General features: G+C 42.7%; 1 protein-coding gene across 1 annotated transcript in view; it reads left to right on the top strand.

Moving 5' to 3' along the window:
• atp11b (ATPase phospholipid transporting 11B) overlaps positions 1-23,903 on the top strand; it is a gene marked incomplete at its 3' end in the record, with an annotated part of 109,973 nt that overhangs the window by 55,177 nt on the left and 30,893 nt on the right. Inside the window, exons 10-16 of the mRNA XM_084311257.1 lie at positions 2,529-2,610; positions 2,807-2,957; positions 8,424-8,621; positions 10,860-11,018; positions 17,105-17,292; positions 19,681-19,749; positions 21,832-21,905. Coding sequence (XP_084167383.1) covers positions 2,529-2,610; positions 2,807-2,957; positions 8,424-8,621; positions 10,860-11,018; positions 17,105-17,292; positions 19,681-19,749; positions 21,832-21,905 — 921 coding nt within the window. The remainder of the gene's footprint in view (positions 1-2,528; positions 2,611-2,806; positions 2,958-8,423; positions 8,622-10,859; positions 11,019-17,104; positions 17,293-19,680; positions 19,750-21,831; positions 21,906-23,903) is intronic.

The following is a 23,903-nucleotide window of genomic DNA, read 5'->3' as shown; positions in this document are numbered from 1 at the left end:
TTCTCAAGGTTCCTTCAGCTTGTTCTCCAGGTTCTTCCAGCTTGTTCTCCAGGCTCATCCAGCTTGTTCTCAAGGTTCCTGCAGCTTGTTCTCAAGGTTCTTCCAGCTTGTTCTCAAGGTTCCTTCAGCTTGTTCTCAAGGTTCTTCCAGTTTGTTCTCCAGGTTCCTGCAGCTTGTTCTCAAGGTTCTTCCAGCTTGTTCTCAAGGTTCCTCCAGCTTGTTCTCAAGGTTCCTCCAGCTTGTTCTCAATGTTCTTCCAGCTTGTTCTCAAGGTTCCTGCAGCTTGTTCTCCAGGTTCCTCCAGCTTGTTCTCAATGTTCTTCCAGCTTGTTCTCCAGGTTCCTTCAGCTTGTTCTCAAGGTTCCTCCAGCTTGTTCTCAAGGTTCCTCCAGCTTGTTCTCAATGTTCTTCCAGCTTGTTCTCCAGGTTCCTTCAGCTTGTTCTCAAGGTTCCTCCAGCTTGTTCTCAATGTTCTTCCAGCTTGTTCTCCAGGTTCCTTCAGCTTGTTCTCAAGGTTCCTCCAGCTTGTTCTCAAGGTTCCTCCAGCTTGTTCTCAATGTTCTTCCAGCTTGTTCTCCAGGTTCCTTCAGCTTGTTCTCAAGGTTCCTCCAGCTTGTTCTGAGGAAGACCTTCTTCTGCTCCTGACTCATCCTTCAAGACACTTTAACCTCTTAACAGACAAGCAGAAAAGTGGCAATTTTTTTACGTGAACTTGAGGACTGCATACTTTTCTTTGCAAAGCTTAGCTTTATACTTTATACTTATAGCACATCCATGAGCCTGGTCTCTTTTGAAAGATAACATTCTGGAGTTACTAATGCAAAAAGGGATAATCACTTTTAGTGCTAATGAAATAGAGTAACAGAGGTTTGAACTTGAGTTGAACTTGAACTTGTGTACTCACATTTTTCTTTAGTGGTTGCCAGATTCCAGATTACATTATTCCAGCATAGAGGTATGAGCTGGAAAATGCAGCGGTTCCATAGCCTGGAGTCTTATGTAGTACAGGTCCACATTTTATAAATATCCATTCAGAAATGAGTGCTTGAGAGAGGTTTTAGCGCCAAAGAAAAAGAAAATTCAAAATCCATTTCTGCCATCCACCTCCGTGTCTGAGTCACATCTCATTTTCGCTCATCAACTTTCACCTACTTCCTATATTTGCGCACCCCCCCGTTGGAGCGGACACTCGTTGGCTACAACGCTGACCAATAATTTTCACCATCGAGCGTATACACTCCGACTTTTGACGTGCGGCCTGTAAAAATTCGCTTGCCTGACATATCGTCATCTAACTCGAGAACCGAGGCACGTAATTGGTGGAGTGAGGTGGCGTTCGAACGGCAACAAATGGATTTTTCGAACGGTATATTATATGTTCTGTGAAAAATGCGGCCCGAGCCGGTAGACGCTCGCAAAGTGCCGTGACGTGCGCGCAAGTGCAAAACAGGACATATACGTGCCAGTGCACATTATGAGGTTAAAGATCAATACTCTTCCAACCTATTCAAACAGTTCAAAGACATGAGCACTAACCACTGTATCAATCTGTAACTGTTTTAGCTGATTTTCTTTGTTTTATATACATCGTTATCTTGTATTTGATGTGATTTCCCCTATTTCTTATCTTAGTTTTTATCTTGTTGTGTTACTACTTTTAATGTTGTCTTGTTTAGTTGAACTGTAACTCGTCATCATTGAAGATTAGTGCAAAACCTCAATGATTTTAAAGGTATTGTAAGTGGTATTTATTTGGTTAAAATAAGTGTTAACTAGCTCTACAGTACATTCTGACAGCCGTTACTGATAGTGTCTGGTCAGTAGCATGGGACTTCCAGTCCCTCTGCTCTGCAGTAAACGCAGAAAACACATAGAAATCTTGCCATGCCAAATTAGTTTACTGCACTGGTCAATTATTTTACTTGTTTCAAGCACACATTTACTTAAACATTTTTTTTCTTATTTTGTCAGACCATTTTGCAGTGTGGAGTTCTCAATCCTGGTTGGATAAAGTGGGAAGGGATACCAGGAAATGTATTTTTGTCTTTACTGCAGAGCAGGAGGGACTGAGAGACCCATGTTACTGACCAGACACTCTATATCAGTGATGGCTGTCGAAATGTAGACCTTATTTATAATTTTTTTTTTTAAAAGCACATTTAAGTATAAAGGTTTGATGACGATGATAAAGAAGTAAATTTACTTGAGATATTAATTTCTTGTTCTTGGTGCTCGGTGTCTCAGTCTCTGCGGTAATGCAGGAAGGCTTTCTATCATTTGTTTTGTTTTTTTATCAGCTTTACTGCTGCTGTTCGTCTTTTGTTCCAAGTCTTTCCTCAATGACCCCATTTACGAAGCAGTAAAACAGGATCAACAGCAGCACCACCTGTGTCTCCTCCCTGCTGCTCTGTGTCTCCTCCCTGCTGTCGCTGATGAGCTGAGGACAGGACAGTGATGTCATGCGCTGAGGACAGGACAGTGATGTCATGCGCTGAGGACAGGATAGTGATGTCATGACTGTGTTTCAGGAGTGGCGGTCTATACAGGCATGGAGGCCAAGATGGCGCTCAACTATAAGTGCAAGTCCCAGAAACGCTCTGCAGTGGAGAAGTAAGACCTGCTCTCTTTCTCTCTCTCTCTCTCTCTCTCTCTCTCTCTCTCTCGCTCTCGCTCTCGCTCTCGCTCTCTTTCTATGTCTCTCTCTCTCTCTCTCTCTCTCTCTCTCTCTCTCTCTCTCTCTCTCTCTCTCTCCCTGTCTCTTTATCTCTCTCTCTCATTGAGTGAATACAATTTTATGTTGTTCCAGGTCCATGAATACGTTCCTGCTCATCTATCTGGTCATCCTGCTGTTTGAAGCTGTTCTCAGCGCCATCCTGAAGTACGCCTGGCAGGCAGAGGACCGATGGAACGAGCCCTTTTACAACAGCAAGACTGAGCAGGAGAGAAACAGTAGTCAGGTTAGTCTATACTATACACCCTGCACCCCTTTATAACAGCAAGACTGAGCAGGAGAGAAACAGGTTAGTCTATACTATACACCCTGCACCCCTTTATAACCACAAGACTGAGCAGGAGAGAAACAGGTTAGTCTATATACTATACACCCTGCACCTCTTTATAACCACAATACTGAGCAGGAGAGAAACAGTAGTCAGGTTAGTCTATACTATACACCCTGCACCTCTTTATAACCACAATACTGAGCAGGAGAGAAGCAGTAGTCAGGTTAGTCTATACTATACACCCTGCACCCCTTTATAACCACAAGACTGAGCAGGAGAGAAACAGGTTAGTCTATATACTATACACCCTGCATCCCTTTATAACCACAATACTGAGCAGGAGAGAAACAGTAGTCAGATTAGTCTATACTATACACCCTAAACCCTACACTTCCTGCTCATAAAAGAGAAGCCGGCTATTCTCAGTCCTTGCTCCATAATGGTGGAATGAACTTCAGGACAGTTTCCCACCACAGACAGCTTCCCACCACAGACAGCTTCCCACCACAGACAGCTTCCCACCACAGTCAGCTTCCCACCACAGACAGCTTCCCACCACAGACAGCTTCCCACCACAGTCGGAACAGCTTCCCACCACAGACAGGACAGCTTCCCACCACAGACAGGACAGCTTCCCACCACAGTCAGGACAGCTTCCCACCACAGTCAGGACAGCTTCCCACCACAGACAGCTTCCCACCACAGTCGGAACAGCTTCCCACCACAGTCAGGACAGCTTCCCACCACAGACAGCTTCCCACCACAGTCAGGACAGATTCCCACCACAGACAGCTTCCCACCACAGACAGGACAGCTTCCCACCACAGTCGGAACAGCTTCCCACCACAGTCAGGACAGATTCCCACCACAGTCAGGAGCCGAACCCCAACCAATCTTTCGCCACTGACTAAAAAACTCTTCAATCAATATCTGAAATGAAAAGGAAATTATAATAATAACCTTTGTAATGTCTTATACTATCATGCACTCTATTTAATCTTCCTTGTCTATATTACTACCTACTATACTAATATGTCTCTACTACTATGCACTCAACACTGCAGCACCCACAGTTCAACACTGTGTGATGAACATTGTTACTCAGCTGTAAGAGTTGTACCCTTCCTGCTGACCTGTGGTACAGAACCTGTAAGTCGCTTGGGATAGAGTATACCCTGCACCCTACACCCTTTTATAATCACAAGACTGAGCAAGAGAGAAACAGTAGTCAGATTAGTCTATACTAGGGCTGTTACTTTAACAAAAAAATCATATTCGATATTCGTTGCAGAATTGTAGATGAGTTCGAATTCCAGTGTCAAAAAAGTTCCTTAAAATTGCAAGACTAAAAATAACCATGAACATTAATATCTCTCTCTGAGACACACATACATGTAGACATTAATGTCGCTGAGACACACATACATGTAGACATTAATATCTCTGAGACACACATACATGTAGACATAAATATATCTCTCTGAGTACATGTATACATTAATATCTCTCTCTGAATACATGTAGACATTAATATCTCTCTCTGAATACATGTAGCCATTAATATCTCTCTGAGACACACATACATGTAGACATTAATATATCTCTGAATACATGTAGACATTAATATCTCTCTGAGACATGTATTAATAATAATAATAATAAATTGTATTTGTAGTGCACTTTTCGTTCACTAGGATCCCAAAGTGCTACAGGGTTAAAACATAGTTAATTAATAAATTATATAATTATTATAATTATAAATATTATATAATATTATATTAATTAATAATTGTATAATGAATCATTATTAATAATAATAAAATAAAATACAGAATAAATACAGATTTATTTTTAAATAAAAATAATAATATGAACAGAAAATTTAAAACAGCACAAGAAAAAGATTTTATCACAAGAAAAAGCTAGCAATCAAAGGCCTTTTGAAATAAGTAGGTTTTCAGGCCTGCTTTAACTCATTCAGCGCCAGGGGGCGCTGTCTACCTTCTGGCTAGAACGTCATTGCTTTAATCAATGGGGAGACTGCGAAATTTGTGAGAGTGCTTATAATATATCTTATATTATAGCTATGGGTCCAATAACACCGTCGATTGTCAGTGAGTTGTTTCTGGTCAACATGCAAAAAACAGATTGTTTTTTCATCCGTACATTTCCGTTTGATACCGTTTTGAATATGAGTATAGTTTTGGTGATTCTTAGTAATCCCAGGAAAAGACGCCATAATAGCGTTTTAGTGGAATCCACTTATCACGTTGTCATTTTTCGCCTAATTATCGAATCTTCCTAAAATCAATGCTAGATTATCATTATTATGTCTCCTCGTGCATACATGAAATGGGGCTTGTAGCGGGTTGCTCGCCCCCCCCCCCCCCCCACCGCAGCCAACGGTAAACAGCCACACACAGTCCACACAGACAGCTTCGATCGCGAGAGAAAGAAATATCAGATCAACGCAAGATTTGATATATAGTGTTCTTACCTCGTCTCTGATAAAAAAATTATAATAATAATCCAATTATCTGATCGCCATTCCAAATACTGCTCGTGGAGGTCCTTCCCACGTTGTCCGGCATTGCATATGAAGGGGGGGGGGGGGGGTTGCATCGCAGATGTATCGTTGTAAACGCTCGTCCTGCCGGAGTATTTAAACCCCGCCCGCACGGCTCAAATCGAGAAACTACATTATTTCTAATGGAGTGCAATACCGGCTGGAAGGCGTAGGCGGCGGTATTTGCCCTTTTGCGAGCTCAGACCCATTCCCAATGATAACATCAGGCTGGATGGATGAAAAATGAATGGATATAGCTAATAAAAGAAATAGCGATTAAAACCCGACTTTTCTCGTGATTGGCGCTGAGCGGTTGGCGAGTTAACCCGACTTTTCTCGTGACTGGCGCAGAATGAGTTAAAGGTCCCATGTCTTATAAATGGCCTTTTCCAGTGTTTAGCATTGTTTTCTAGCAATGTGGGGTTGTATCAATAGGTCTGTGTCTCTAATTCTCATTTTGGCTCCCCCAAGTTTCAAGTTCTCAAGTTTCTCAAGTTTCTTTATTAGTTGTCATACAGAAATACAGGATACTTTTGTATGAAATGCTTCTTTCTGTTTTGCTCCTGAGAGTGTGCTAGGTAAAAAAATAGATAATTATAAAAAGTATAATAAAAGTATATAACTGGGCGTCTAGGTGGTGCAGTGGGCAAGGCGCTCACCACCAATGCAGGAGACACTGGGTTCGAGCCCAGCTCTCCGCATTGCATTCAGCTTTGCTGGTCGTTCATACTAATACATTTGGCAGTATTAGGGGGTGGGAGGCTGATGGGTTGGGATCGGACGTTGTGGACAGCGACTCCTACAGGTCGGTTGGTGCGCCTGCGCAGTAGAATCAGGAAGCGACGGGGGCGGCGTCCCTCCAAAGCGCAGACCCCCGACGCTGAAAGATCGCGCTGTGCAGGTGAAAAGATGCGACGGCTGCTACCTCGAGTACCGGAGGGGACTCGTGCAATGTATGGCTTCGTCCACATTACAGCCGGCTTGTGGGAGGCATGGCCAAACAGCATTCGAGACAGGGGAGGGTAGAATTGGACGATACGAAATTTGGATGGGAGAAAATAGAAAATGGGAGAAACAGTAGATACAAAAAAAAATTTAAGTATATAACTGAACTAAGCCATTCTGAATTTCGCATACCTGTGACGTATAAGAATTCTCATCTGCATAACTAATGCCCCCTCTATGGTTGTAGCGCACACTCAACCATTCACATTCGAGAGCAGAGAACGAGCGAGCCAGAGAGAGGGAGAGAGAGAGAGATAGAGAGGGAGGGAGAGAGAGGGATACGGAGCATTTACACACACTCCCGACTGTGTGTGTGGGGGGAAACACACGCAGTCGGGACGCAGTCGGGAGTGTGTGTAAATGCTCCGTATCCCTCTCTCTATCTCTCTCTCTCCCTCTCTCTCGCTCGCTCGTTCTCTGCTCTCTCTCTGTCGGCACTTGCGTATATATCATAGCGCACACGCACACTCCCACGCGTATTCCGATCTGTGCAATAATATTCACGGGGGTATATATTGTCATTTGAAACAAGTTACCAATGCATTGACCCATGGGATTACCGGTATGCCCCCCGCGGCGAAATGTATTAGTCTCCCTCTCTATCTCTCTATGTCTCTCTCTGTCTGCCAGTGCAGACTGTGGGTGACTGTCACTCAAAGCGCTTTGCGAGTATGGGCGGAGCCCAGCCGAAAACAGCTTGAAATCTTGAAGTGGAAAAATGCTGCTATAGAGTACTTGATTAGAAATACAAAACAATGATTAAAAAAAATTTAAAATTACTTACAGATGTGTTCCATACTCACAGGAATTGTGTAAAATTGCCCAAATTGTGAAAGGAATAGCAAAACATGGGACCTTTAAAAGAGTCCAGCTGGATGGGGAGGCTGTTCCACAGGCGTGGTGCAGCCGAGCAGAGTGCTCGGTCCCCCATGGTGCAGAGGGGTGCGTGTCCGTTTATGCAGTTATGGGTGAGCAGCAGGATTTTGTAGTTGATCCGGGATGAGACGGGGAGCCAATGTAGTGAGTGGAGGATGGGGGTTATGTGCTTGTGTTTACGGACTCTCATCAGGATCCTGGCAGCGCTGTTTTGGATGTATTGCAGCTTTTGGATGCTCTTTCCAGGAATCCCGATGAAGAGTCCGTCACAGTAGTCCAGTCTTGAGGAGACAAAGTCATGGACAAGCTTCTCTGCGTCTGACGGGGTTAAAGTGGGACGGAGTTTGGTTATATTTCTTAGGTGATAGAATGAGGTCTTGCAGAGGTGTTTTATGTGGATGTTGAAGGTCAGGTGGGGGTCAAATCGAACCCCCAGATTAGTGACTGAGGGGGAGAGGGGGATTACCTGGCCGTCAAAGGTGAAATGGGATATGGGTGAAGACTGAACCTGGTGAGGGGTGCCAATGATAAGTGCTTTGGTTTTTTTCTGTTTAGTTGGAGGAAGTTGCTGTTCATCCATGCCTTTATCTCCTCAAGACAGGTGGTGATATTAATATCTCTCTGAGACACATACTGTACATGTAGACATTAGTATCTCTCTCTGAATACATGTAGACATTAATATCGCTCTGAATAAATGTAGACATGAATATCTCTCTCTGAATACATGTAGACATTTCACCAGAGGGTTCAGAGGTCAGATGTGATGCTCCAGGAGCGTCTTGCTGAAGGACACTTGGACAGGGATGGACATAATAGGCTCTTGCACGTAATTTAACTTGTGACCTTCAGGTTATGGGACACCATGTCCCCATCTGTCTCCTCTCCTTCAGGTTATTATGGGATACCATGTCCCCATCTCTCCTCTCCTTCCTCTTGATTAATTACTACTGTTGTTTTCTTTCTCGTTGCAGATCTTGAAGTTTATCTCGGACTTCCTGGCGTTCCTGGTGCTGTATAACTTCATCATTCCCATCTCGCTCTACGTCACTGTGGAGATGCAGAAGTTTCTGGGCTCCTTCTTCATCGGGTGGGACATGGACCTCTATCACCTGGAGACCGACCAGAAGGCCCAGGTCAACACCTCAGACCTGAATGAGGAGCTGGGACAGGTAGAGACGCACACAGCTCATTTTACATTGTTTACATTTAGTCATTTAGCTGATGGACCTGAACGAGGAACTGGGACAGGTAGAGATGTACACAGCTCATTTGACATTGTTTACATTTAGTAATTTAGCTGATGCTTGTATCCAAAGCCACATGTAAACTGTAAACAACAAGTCAGCAGGAAGGGTACAACTCTGGCAGCTAAGGGTCAGTGATATTGTTTGTCAAATGTCTAGCTTCACCCTGAGTGCATAGTAGATAGTAGTGTAGATATATTAACATGGTAGGTAGTAATATGAGGATAGTAACATAGTGTGGTAAGGTACATGATGGTAAAAGATTAGGTTGTGTTTTTAGTCAACAGGGTTTCAGCTGTCCTGTCTGTCCTGACTTTACAGTATGGCTGTCCTGACTTTACAGTATATCTGTCCTGACTTTACAGTATGTCTGTCCTGACTTTACAGTATGGCTGAGATGTGATTCTAGTCCTTCTTCCAACTCCTCACATGATCTATAAACATGTTAACCTCTTAACACGCAACAGCCTGTATTAATTAGGCTTGGGCGGTATGACGGTATTACAGTATACCGGCGTATTTAGAAATACCGACTGTATTGAAAATCAATACCGTCAAAATCACAGTTGGGTTTCAGTTTCCATTTACACTGAAACGGAGTTTCGACGGGGACTGTATTGGTTGTAGTGCACACACACAGCACGGCCAGCAGAGGGCAGGGGAGGCGCTCCCTTGATGATTGATTGGCTATTGTGAGTCACGTGAGGAGAACACAGAGGTGCGTCACACTAACCTGTATGCATTTCCTCTATCTCTGAGCAGACTGCTAAAGCTTAAGCAATAATAATAATACGTTACCATTGAACGATGAAGCGTCGAAGTTAACCACCGTCACTCCAGCCCACGATGAGCTCCCTGACCACAGATCGCTAACGTTTTGTCAAACAAGAGCTAAACTTGCACACACTGTCGCATTTGGACAATTAAAGGACTGGAGTCTGTTCGGATTTAAGCAAAACCATCGCCGCCACGAGTCGACTCGCCAGTGACTTCATCCAGCACAACGAGACTACGAGAGACGGAGGCACTTCTTTGGGAATGTAATATAAAACGGGGTGAGTGAGTGTTGACATTTTTTAATCCTAATGCAACTGGCTCACGTTGATACGATGGTGCCGGGCTGCCGGCTAACTAGCTACCGTTAGCAGTGGCTACCTTCTGTGATTTGTTTACCTCGAGGTTGAAGAAAGTGCACTTTCAGGTTGAAAGAACGGCCCTAATCTCAACGTGTTTCAATATAAGCAAGCGTTATGTATGGTGATAATAACGGGTATATTGTTAGCTCCGCCACCCCCCCCCCCCCCCCGCTGATGAAAATGAAAGTCATACCGTCATATACCGTATACCGGGGTATTAGGTCATCAAGGTATGACGGTATGAAAAAAATTATACCGCCCAAGCCTAGCCTGTATACAGGTCCTCTTGAGGACGATTTGCCCGCCGGTCCCACTTTGGCGACCTCTAGCGGCTCGGGTGTGCATATTTTTTAATACAATATATATATCGAATTAAAGCCCTATTTGTTGCCTGTCCATTGCCATTTTAGGCCGTAAAGGCACAAGCCCACCTTAGCAGACTTTTAAATTTTTTCGAATACCACTGCCGACTCCCAATGCTCTAGCTCCGTCAATCATTTGGCGATCTCGAAAGTTATTGCACAGGGTTGTAACCAATGAGTGTGGCTTTCCAATGATACCCCACATGGGGATGAGCGAATCGGGGATCTAGATGAAAAGTCACGAGCGAAAACAGGAAAAGAAATGTGCAGAATGCATTGGAGTCTATGAGAAAATAGACACAGGGTTCGCACAAGGAGACCCGCCCTACTCTGCCTCTGATTCGCAGACTGTGGGGGAGAAATGCTGACTGGACGCTGAGCGTGATTGGACCAAAGCAGAGTAGACAGACACACACAGAGAGTGGAGCAGTCGGACATGCAGAGCGCTGCTTGCAGTGGAGATAGCAGATGACTTTGACTTTCGGCGATGTGTCGCAGATAATACAGATAATACAATTTACTCAGAGTACAGAGACTGTTGCGGTTCGATCCGGACCGGAGTCCGGACATTGAGGATGCCTGCTTTAACCCATACACTCTGTTGGTGATCCTGTTTGGTCTGGTCTGATCTGTACTTGTGTGTGTGTTTGTGTTTGTGTGTCCAGGTGGAGTATGTGTTTGCAGATAAGACAGGCACTCTGACGGAGAACGAGATGCTCTTCAGGGAATGTTCTATCAACGGAACCAAGTACCAGGAGGTCAACGGACGACTGATACCTGAAGGACTGACTGATGACTCACCTGATGAAGCTAATACACACCTGGTACACACACACTAATGCACACCTGGTACATACACACTAATACACACCTGGTACATACACACACTACCAGTGTTGGGCAAGTTACTTTTAAAAAGTAACTAGTTACAGTTACTAGTTACTTCTTCCAAAAAGTAACTAAATTACTTACTCGGTTACAAATTATAAAAGTAACTAGTTACCGGTACTTCAGAAAGTAACTATTGCGTTACTTTCAAGTACATTTTTTACATAAACAACATACACAAATCTAAACTATTTTAATGTTGCTGTGTGGGACAAAGTGAGACTAGCCTCCAATCAAATGCCATGTATATGTGAATGAATGAATGAATGAAAAAGTTTTTTGGACATGTTATTCTCCATATTTCTCCAAACAACTCACGATATCTTGTTCCGTCGAACCAAACAATCATAGCAACAAATAAAAAAAACATTAAAAGAAAAACATTAAAAAAAGAAAAAAATAAGGAATTATAAACAAAAGGTCAAGAGCAATGTGTTTGGTTAGCAGACATGTCCAAAAAAGGAGTAGAGGGAAGCTAAGCTTATTGATCCCTACCCCCTTACATTTATATTTGTTCTTCCATACATTTTACTAGATATAACATTATTTAGTGTATTACAATATAGAATATACTTTTACTTATATTAAAAGATTACAAGAAAAGAAAAAAAACTTGATTCACTTGACAGCAGTGAATATAGTACAGCACTACATACACAATATAACATAACTTTGTTTATCCTCAATACTCATTTCTGCATTTTTCCAATGTGTATTTTTTTAGCTGCTTTATAAATTGTGCCACATGTTTACTCTGTTTGGTGTATTCGGGTAAATTATAACGTCGTTATTCCCATCACTGCACACTACACACCTGGTGCATACACACACTACACACACACTAATGCACACCTGGTACATACACACTAATACACACCTGGTACATACACACTAATACACACCTGGTACATACACACACTACACACACACTAATACACACCTGGTACACACCTGGTACATACACACTAATACACACCTGGTACATACACACTAATACACACTAATACACACCTGGTACATACACACCTGGTACACACACACTAATACACACCTGGTACACACACACTAATACACACCTGATACACACACACTAATACACACCTGGTACACACACACTAATACACACCTGGTACATACACACTAATACACACCTGGTACACAGACACTAATACACACCTGGTACACACACACTAATACACACCTGGTACACACACACTAATACACACCTGGTACACACACACACTAATACACACACACTAATACACACCTGGTACACACACACTAATACACACCTGGTACATACACACTAATACACACATGGTACATACACACTCTACACACCTGGTACATACACACTAATACACACCTGGTACACATACACTAATACACACCTGGTACATACACACTAATACACACCTGGTACATACACACACTACACACCTGGTCCATACACACTAATACACACCTGGTACACACACACACTAATACACACCTGGTACACACACACACTAATACATACCTGGTACATACACACTAATACACACACTACACACCTGGTCCATACATACTAATACACACCTGGTACACACACACTAATACATACCTGGTACATACACACACTAATACACACTAATCAGGGCTCTACAGTGCAACCATTTTACTCGCATTTGCCCCTAAGAATATGTGTGTGTGAACCGGAAAAATCAAGTGAAGATTACAACCTCAGTCGTGCTTTTTTCTCTCCGCTGCTAATCGTTCAAAAACTACAAGTCCCACATTGCACTCAAGCCAACGGTCCAATCACAGTAGAGTGACGTGACTGGTTTCAAGGGAAAGAAAGGAAATGACCAATCGGAAGCTTTCATTTGCTTTTTTACTTCCGGAAAGTCCGCCATTGCGCGAGTTTTCCAAGACAGTAACATTAAATTAATGTAACTTATTCTAGTCTTACCAATAGCAATAGATTTTAGAACACCTAGATTTATCGATAGCAATAGTAATATAACGTTAATGCAACAAAACGAATGCCTTGCTTTGTTAATCATAACGTTGATGCAGTAGCGTATGTCGTTGTGTTGGCTGTAACGGACATGAGAATAACATAACACTGTACACATTAAAATTGCGATAATCGATTCTAACATTTTCAAATCGATGCAGTTGAATTGTCCCCTTAGGATCGATGCATTGCGATGCATTTTTACACCCCTACATCAAAGTCACTGGCCCACTGTGTGTATGTGTGTGTGCTAACTTGGCTAGCGTTATCAACAGCAGAGATGGGTGCAAGCGGTGTCACGTAATTGGCAGAATCGACTGTCAATCAATGACAATTGCATGTAATTGAAGGTCCGTGCTGGTCTGTGTCTATAATGGCGTCATTGGAATTATTTTCTAACTGGGCGGGTCTTAGGCAGGGGCGTCGTTTTGGTATGGAAAGGTATGGCACTCGCCAATTAATATTAATAAAAAATAAAAATAAATATATTTTTTTCTTTTTTGATCCACTTTTTCTCAGATTTTTCTCCCATCCCAATTTTAGTCGTTATGCCCCCTCCCCTTCCTGGTCGTTGCTCGCTTGTGCCCCCCACTGGTCGGTCTAGGGAGTCCTGAAGTCTATCAGATGCTTCCTCCGTCACATAGGAGACAGCAAGCAACCTCTTTTCACCTGCCAGCGCGGACTCCCATTGGTGAAGTGTAACGCGTGGGAGGTCACACTACCTTCACCATATCCCTTCTTTGCTGTGCAGGCGCCCTGACCGACCTGTAGGAGTCGCTGTTTACAACAACCAGAATACCACCCACCAGCTTCCCTCCCGCTGACTCTGCCAATTGAGCCAGTATGACGGCCGGCCAAGCCGGAAGCAACGCTGACAGCCGGATTCGATACCAGTGTCTCTTGCGTTGGTGACGAGCGCTTAGACCGCTGCGCCACCCAGCCGCCCAAAATCTATTTTTTTTTAATTAAAAATACAAATATTTAATGTTGATTTAGAATTCGAATGTCAACATTATGAACGAAGCTTCGAACTATTCGGTACAGCTTTAGCATGTTTTGATATAGTCAATTATCTCACTTTCACTAGATGACTTTTACTGTAGGTGACTAACTCAAATATGCTGCCAGAAGAAAAAAAGGAAAATGGACATACGAAAGTTTTTTATTCAAACGGCAGCAGAGACGAGTGATACAGGGACACAGGTAAGGTCTTACAATGGCTTAGTGATTATAACAGTGCAGTTCAGCATTCAGTAACCCATACTTTTTGTGAACCCATACATCTGTTGAACACACACCTCAAAACCGTACCTAAGGAAAATTGGCTCAATTGCAAGAAAAGTAATAGACAAGTTTCAAGTTTCTTTAATAGTTGTCATACAGAAGTACAGAATGCTTTTTTACAAAATGCTTCTTACTGTTACGCTCCAGAGACTGTGCTAGACAAGATAGTATGAAATAAAATAGTATAGCATGTAAAATAGAAGTAATACAAAAATAAAAAATCACAGTGTTCAGTATAGACATATGTACAATGTTCGATGCAGAATAGAAGTAACTGAGTTACCATACAATATTCTATGCAATGTACTAATATACAATACTATATAGTGCAGAGCAGAAATGGGATGAGGTACAATTTAGGTACAATTTACAGTAAGGTGTACGAGTTGTAGTGCAAATCCTTTACCAATAAATATAAAGTGTAAAGTGTGTTTAGGTGATCTAAAGTGTGGAGAGTGGGTGCTGCAGTGTGTTGTTTGTTTAAGTGGGTGTGTGTGCTGTGTGCATTTTATGGTTGTTGCATAGTGTTTATTGTTCGTTGAGCAGCCTGATGGCCTGGGGATAGAAGCTTCTTCTGAGTCTTTCTGTGCTCGCCTTAAGACTCCGGTATCGCTTGCCTGACCGCAGCAGTTCAAAGAGGCAGTTGTTCGGTGGCTGGAGTCCTTGATGATTCTCTTAGCCTTACCCCTGCACCGCTTGTTGTAAATGTTCTGGAGGGTGGGAAGCCCCCCTCCAATTGTGCGTTCGGCTGAACGTGTCACTCTTTGTAGTCTGCTACGGTCTTGTGCAGTGCTATTCCCAAACCAGGAGGTGATGTTGCCAGTCAGGATGCTCTCTATTGTACATGAGTAGAAGTTCTTAAGGATCTTCTGACTGACTTGGAACTTCCTTAGGCACCTGAGGAAGTAGAGGCGTTGTCGTGCCTTCTTCACAACACTGTCAATGTGTGTGGTCCATGTCAAGTCCTCGGATATGTGGGCTCCGAGGTACTTGAAACTGTTCACTCTCTCAACCGGTGCCCCGTCGATGCTGAGGGGGCTGTAGTCCTTGACCCCCGACCTCCTGAAGTCCACAATCATCTCTTTTGTTTTGCTGACGTTCAGGGAGAGGCAGTTCTCCTGACACCACTGTGACAGATTCTCTACCTCTTCCAGGTAGGCCCTCTCGTCGTTGGCAGAGATCAGGCCCACCACTACTGTGTCATCAGCAAATTTGATGATTGTGTTGTTGTTCCGCTGTGCCACGCAGTCATGTGTGTACAGGGAGTAGAGGAGGGGGCTCAGAACACAGCCCTGGGGGGCCCCTATGTTGAGCGTGATATTATGATATTAAATTCTGCTCAGCATAATTTGTATGCAAAATATTGTGGTTCTCTGCTTTAGTCTGTTGACACATTTCTATACTAAATGCTTGTGTAGTCCTGTGTCATACCTAAATGTCATATAAGTGAATTGTATAGAAACAACTCACCAAAAGTGACTATTGCACAACTGATTTGACAAAAGAAATCCAAAGCCCCCCCCCCCCCCCCACCCTCCCTCCTTGCCATACCTTGGCTTTTACTGAAATGACGCCATTGGTCTTAGGTACCGAAATGTGGCACCGATTGATCTAACGTGAATCGCTACTCTGTAGTACGAACACAGATTCTAATGTGTTCGATTCGATGCATCGATTTGAATATGTTAGAATCGATTATAATCTGGGACAAAATCAATTAAAATTTTAATTCATTTTTTTTATGTTTTTTTTTGTGTGTATTGTTTTTATTGACCTATAGTCTATTCATGCTGAGTGAATCAGTTCCCCCACCCACATTTGTGTATAAATTCTTTTTTGGGGAATTAACTGATAGAAAATGTATAGAAAATTCATCGAAAATTAATCGAATCGTGGTCAAATGAAGATATTTCATGATGCATTGAATCGTTGCCTGAAGAATCGTAATCGAATCGAACCGTTGTGAGGTCGAATCGTTACACCCCTAGTCGGTACCCTTAAGTACCGAGTTCAGTACCCAACCCTATTCTAGGTGGACATCACACTAATGTACACACACACACACAATAATCCACACATGGTATAAACACACACACTAATACACGCATGGTACATACACACACACACACACACACACACACACACACACACACACACACACACACGCACACACATGGTACACACACACACACACACTAATACACACATACACATCCTAAGACATTCATGATACATACACACAAACTAATACACACATAGTACGTACACACATACAGATATACACACTAATACACGCATACACACACACATGAATACACACACTAATACACACGTTAATACACACACACACTAATATACACAAACACACAATAATACACACATGGTACATACATCATATATTTAATGGTATACCCCTAATATATATCTGTCTGTCTATCCTAAACTAATGTCCTTATCTCTCTATCTCTCTGTATCCTAAACGAATGTCCTTATCTCTCTAATGTTCCTATCTCTCTAATGTCCTTATCTCTCTATCTGTCTGTCTATCCTAAACTAATGTCCTTATCTCTCTATCTGTCTGTCTATCCTAACTAATGTCCTTATCTCTCTGTATCCTAAACTAATGTCCGTATCTCTCTAATGTCCTTATCTCTCTATCTGTCTGTCTATCCTAAACTAATGTCCTTATCTCTCTAATGTCCCTATCTCTCTATTGTCCTTATCTCTCTCTCTGTCTAGAGTCCAGAAGACGTGTTGTTCCTGAAGGCGGTGTCTTTGTGTCATACGGTTCAGATCAGCTACGACCAGCCTGACAGTCTGTTAGGGGGCGGAGACCCCTTCTCTCTCTCCAACGGCTTCTCAGCCAATCACATGGAGTATTACGCCTCCTCGCCAGATGAGAAGGCTCTGGTGGAGGCTATGAAAAGGTCTGGTCATCTCCTAAACCACGCATAACAATCATTTATGGCCAGCCGGTCATTGTTGAGATTTAAAAACCTGACAGGGTAACTATCATACTAATCACCCTGAAGGGTTTTTAAATCTCAACAATCACCGGCTGGCCATAAATGATCCCGCTTATTACACAGCTACTTAATAAAGAAATTAAATAGAATAAATAGACAGTTGACACAAAGGCTATAACAAGGATGGTTTTATTTAGTTAGAATGTGTTTACATTAAGTCTGCAGATGCTCCGCTCAAGAAAGTAGTGCCTTCTGGGCATTCTGTCGTAGGCTGACTGCTGCCTGCGAGCATAGCATGCCTAGTACACATATTAGCAGCTAATGATTAGCCTATTTAGTGTGAGTATTCACGTTAAACTGAACATTTCCATTGAAGGTACAGTGAGACAAAGTGAATGGGACTTCTTTGGGAATATTGAAGTTGACGCTTCTGTCATTCATCTCTCTACGTGTGGGTCTTGCCGCGGCTTTGCAGTGGACACACCTAGGAAACACAATAACTAAAATCAGATAATTGTAATATTAGGAGGATACACTACTGCTTAAAGCGTCATTTAGTTACTAGATGACAGGCTACTATGAGAGACACTCAACCAGATGTGCTGCTGTTGCCTGGATTGGAGGACAGAATCTTGCTCCACGTTTCCCTGTCTGTAGTGGTTGGAGCCCAGTAACTCCGCAGACTTCGCATCACGAATCAAAAGTAAAATTGTCTCCAAATATGTTAAAATGAACCTTAAATAAATCCTCCATTGTTAGTTATACGGAGAAGCGTAACGTTTTTTGCCACAGTGTCGGTGAGTAATTTGAGGGGGAGGAGTTCCCCCTCAAATGTATATACTCTCTTTTTTAGACTATTTTTGTATCAAACAGTACTGTATATTTGTAGATCTGGTATGTCATAAATGTCTAGAATCTGTGTCATGTATGTCATATATGTTATGATGAATTGAAAATGGGGGACCCTGATGTAAACAAGACGAAAGTCTTTCTCTGGTCTGCATCCCCTTAACAATTGTGTGTATTGAGCCGTACTGTATTGTACCCATTCTGCAATCTGTTAATAAAATTTTCAATCAGTCAATCAATCAATCAATATCAGATGTAAACAAAGTTGTACCCGGCCGGGACCTCTTAATGCGGAAATGCGGATTGATATGAACCAAGTGCTCTGAGGCTTTGATCAAAGCTGGTTTTAATTAGACACCGGTCAGTTATAGAGGGCAGCGGTCATTATCAAGAAATAACACACTGCTGAATTCAGTGATTGACCAATCAGAATCAAGCATTCAACCAATCCGTGTAATAAAGTCATATATCAGGTTCTCCTAAACCACAGTCATATAACAGGTTCTCCTAAACCACAGTCATATATCAGGTTCTCCTAAACCACAGTCATATATCAGGTTCTCCTAAACCACAGTCATATATCAGGTTCTCCTAAACCACAGTCATATATCAGGTTCTCCTAAACCACAATCATATAACAGGTTCTTCTAAACCACAGTAATATAACAGGTTCTCCTAAACCACAGTCATATATCAGGTTCTCCTAAACCACAGTCATATATCAGGTTCTCCTAAACCACAGTAATATAACAGGTTCTCCTAAACCACGGCCATAAACCCAACATGATTAAGGGTAGCTTCTGGGTGTTTTTTAAGGTAAGATAATCTAGTGGTGCTTTTCTCAGCCAGTCAAATGTTCTAGTCACCAGGTGAGAAGCTGGTAGAAGGTATTGTGGTCAGAAAGCTGTAGCCAAGAATGAGGCCTTGATAGAGGACATGCTGTCGTTAATTATATCATATTTAATAATATGTCACATGAACTCATCTAAAGTAGACAGGAAACGATAGTCAATTTACATTGACTTCCTGTCTGGACAGAGATGTTTGACTCTCTGCGTAGGAGTGTGGGTTTAAAGAGGGGAGGGGATTGTGCCAGAGGGCCTGGATGGAGGCGGTGCTATGGTTACAGCCTGGTTTCGGTACCATCACTACCAACTCCCCTGAGAAAAGCTTCATAATGTACAATCACTGGAGATTCAAAACGGCTGCAGACCTGTCTGACTGACTGTCCGCCTGTCTGTCTGTCCGTCTGTCTGTCTGCCTGTCTGTTTTTCTGGCTGCCTGTCTGTGTTTCTCTGTCTGCCTGTCTGTGTGTTTCTCTGTCTGCCTGCCTGTCTCTCTGCCTGCCTGCCTGTCTGTTTATTTGTCTGTCTGTCTGTCTGTCTGTCTGTCTGTCTGTCTGTCTGTCTGTCTGTCTGTCTGTCTGTCTGTCTGTCTGTCTGTCTGTCTGTCTGTCTGTCTGCATGCCTGTCTGCCTGTCTGTCTGTCTGTCTCTTTCAGGATGGGCGTGGCCTTCACTGGTAGTAACGGTGAAACCATGGAAATCAAAACCTTTGGCAAGTCAGAGAAGTAAGTGACACCTCTAATATCACCTCTTTCACTTTTAATATCACCTATATCACCACTAATATCACCACTAATATAACCTTTATCACTTCTATCAACACTATCGCCACTAATAGCACCTCTAATATCAACACTATCACCACTAATATCACCTCGATCACCTCTAATATCACCTATATCACCACTAATATCACCTTTATCACTATATCAACACTATCACCACTAATATCACCTCTATCACATCTAATATCACCTATATCACCACTAATATCACCTTTATCACTCTATCAACACTATCACCACTAATATCACCTCTATCACCTCTATCACCTCTTTCACCACTATCGTCTATCACCACAAATATCACCACTATCACCTCTAATATCACCTCTTCCACCACTAATATCACCTCTAATATCACCACTATCACCTCTAATATATCCTCTAATATCACCTCTATCACTACTATTACCTATATCACCTCTAATATATCCTCCAATATCACTATATCACCACTATCGCCTCTAATAGCACCATTATTACCACTATCACCTCTATCCCCAAACCCACTATCCCCACTATCACCTATATCACCACTATCAACACTATAACCACTATCACCACATCATGTTTTATAATAACCATGTAGACAAGACATGTATATATACTTAACTACTGTATATAAGGTCTGATTTTATGGTGTTTATAAGGTCTGATGGATGGTGTTTATATATATAGTATGATGGATTGTGTTCATATATAAAGAAAGAAACATGTCTTCCTATGCAGAGTGGATTAGGAAATATAATGTAGTATTAATTAATCATATTTAAATTATACTCTATATCCTGCTTTTCTCTTCTCTTCTTTTCTTCTATCCTTTCCTTATCTCATTATCTCTTTTATTTTCCTCCTCATTATCTCTCCTCTCTTCTCTCTTCTCTCTTCTCCCCTCTCCTCTCTTCTCTTCTCTCCCCTCCTCTCTCCTCTTCTCTCTTCTCTCTCTTCTCTCCTCCCCTCCCCTCTTCTCTTCTCTTCTCTTCTCTTCTCTTCTCTTCTCTTCTCTTCTCTTCTCTTCTCTTCTCTTCTCTTCTCTTCTCTTCTCTTCTCTTCTCTTCTCTTCTCTTCTCTTCTCTTCTTCTCTTTTCTCCTCTCCTCTCCTCTCATCTCTGCATACACGCAGCAAGAACAGAGAGACTCAGCTTCTTCCCCCAGGCCATCAGAACATTGAACACTGATCTCTCCACACACAAGCACACATGAACACACATGAACACACACACACACACACACACACACACACACACACACACACACACACACACACACACACACACACACACACACACACACACACACACACACACACACACACACACACACACACACACACACACACACACACACACACACACACACACACACACACACATTCTGCACTCTCTCACACACAAACACACCACAGGTCACTTTAAACACACAAGAAAAGGTCACTTTAAAGGAAAGAAAAAAGGTCACTTTAAAGAAAGAAAACAAAGCATAACTGGATGTTTTTGTATAGTATAGTTAGGATAGCATAGTGACAGAGTATAGCTGTATATTGTATAATAGTGTATGTATGTGATGAATAAACCTCTTGAATCTTCTCTCTTCTCCTCTCCTCCTATCTTCTCTTCTCTCCTCCCCTCTTCTCTCTCATCTCTCCTCTTCTCTCTCCTCTCCTCCTCTCCTTCCCCTTTTCTCTTCTCTCCTCTCCTCTCCTCTCTCCTCTCCCATCTCTTCTATTCTCTCCTTTCCTTTCCTTTCCTTTCCTTTCCTTTCCTCTCCTCTCCTCCCTCCCCTCTCCTCTCCTCTCCCCTCCTCTCTTCTCTATCCTCTCTTCTCTCCTCTTATCCCCCCCTCCTCTCTTCTCTTCTTTCCTCTCTTCTCTCCTCTTCTCTCCACTCCTCTCTTCTCTCCTCTCCTCTCCCCTCCTCTCTTCTCTCCTCTCCTCTCCCCTCTCTTCTCTCCTCCCCCCTCTCTTCTCTTCTATCCTCTATTCTCTCCTCCCACCTCCTCCCTTCTCTCTCCTCCTCTCTTCTCTAGGTATAAGTTGCTTCATGTATTAGAGTTTGATGCAGATCGTAGGAGGATGAGTGTCATTCTACAGACTCCATCAGGTACAATCGTAGTTTTTAATTTCACCAGATGAATGTTTGTTTTATACTTTCATCAAATATCACTCTAAGTACATCGGCTGATGCTGCAGAACGATGACTACATACAACCATAGACTCTACAAAGTACAAACATTATTTAATCAAACCCGAACCCGAACTGTGTGTAGTGTACTAACTGTGTAGTGTACATAGTACGTAATAATAATAAAGAAAAAATAAAACACACCAAAAAATTATATAACCGTGACTCTCCTTCTCCAAAACCAAAATAAAACACCTTTCTGGTGATTCAAAACGCAATGTAAATAATCTTCTTTTCCCCCAAAAGGTATTTTTTTCCAAAAAATAAACACCACGCATTGCATGGGGCGATCGCCGCAACCACCAAAACAAAACTTGCCTAAACTAGAGCGCAAAACTGGTTCGCTTCCGTGGCAGAATCCAGTCAATCGGGAGACAACGAGACAAAGTACAAATAAAATAAAACAAATTCAAGAGCTCTGTGATCACAAATCGGGCTGTCTAGGTTCAAACCCCCCCAGTGTTTCCCACATCCCTTTAACTCATTCACTGCCAGCTATTATCCTCATCGTAACAGTGGCATTGCTACTGACAAGTCCAGAGGACAGAGTGCCCCCTGCTCAAAACAAAGAACTTGTTGGTCTTCTTCTGCCCCCTTCCCGTTGCAACGTTGACGGTCGAAAGGCGGAAAATTCAAGTTTCCAACAATGTATTGAATGATCGGGAGAAACGCAGCCCAGAGCCGACAGACGAGAGCAAAGTGGCGCACCGTGCGGGCGTGACGGCCCGTATGAGGGCCATTGAACGGTAACACTTTCAGCGCCAATCACGTAAAAAGTCAGGTTATCGGTTGAGCGCCAAAACCCGAGAAAAGTCGGGTTTTCGATCGTTTTCATAGTTTTTTCTTTTTTTCTATTTTAAGTATTCTATACACTCTCACGGACCTCAGTGTTATCATTGGAACTCATTCTGAGACCTCGAGAGTGCAATGCCGGCTGAATCCCGCTAGGTGGCAGTATTGCCTACCCTTTGAAACCTTATTTCACACTGTGTGTTACATTTTATATGGTCCGGGCGGAGAATTTGGACCCGGGCAAGTGAAACGCTTAATTCGAGCAACTTGGAACGTGTCCAGCACACTTGATGCATATTTTGTCCCATTTCATGTCCAGTCATGATGACATCAATACTGGAAATCGCGATCAGACAATTGGAATATTCATTTTGGAATACCTCCTAGCAAAGGTAAGGATGACGTCAATCCTACTTTGATCCTACAATGATTTCACATCGATCGCAATGATCAACATATGTAGTATTCAAAATGTATGCCGTTGCTGACGATCAGAGCATCGCAAAACGACCCCCCCCCCCCCCCCTTTGATGCCTTCATGATGAAACATAATACCTTTGATTTGGAAATAGTATCGTGTCCAGGCAACGCCAACGACTTTCGCAAAATGCACATAGCGCGCCATAACTCAGCTTCCAGGAATTAGTCCGGATCACTCTCAAACTATACAATATTCAACACGGGGCGGCGTGCCCTCCAAACGCAGACCCCCGACGCTGAAAGATTGCGCTGTGCAGGTGAAAAGATGCGACGGCTGCTACCTCGAGTACCGGAGGGGACACGTGCAATGTATGGCTTCGTCCACATTACAGCCGGCTTGTGGGAGGCATGGCCTAACAGCGTTCGAGACAGGGGAGGGTAGAATTGGACGATACGAAATTGGGATGGGAGAAAAATTGAAAATGGGAGAAAAAGTAGACCAAAAAAAATTAAACGATAAAGTGGACAGAAATGCAGGAGCGTTTTGATTATATTTAAAAGGCTTTGACATTGTAAAAACAAAATAAGTGGAGTTTCGAAGCTGTGAGCTGAATACAAGTCATAGGAACACCCACGTTCTTCCCCCTTCCTACTGTATAAGAAAGAGTAAAATAGCAAAATGCAGAAACACTACAGTAAAACAG

This window comes from Notolepis coatsorum, assembly GCF_963971535.1.
Source record: "Notolepis coatsorum genome assembly, chromosome: 3".
In the NCBI taxonomy this organism is placed as follows: Eukaryota; Metazoa; Chordata; class Actinopteri; order Aulopiformes; family Paralepididae; genus Notolepis; species Notolepis coatsorum.
Note: the sequence above shows the minus strand (reverse complement) of the source record. Positions and strands in the feature narration are given on the sequence as shown.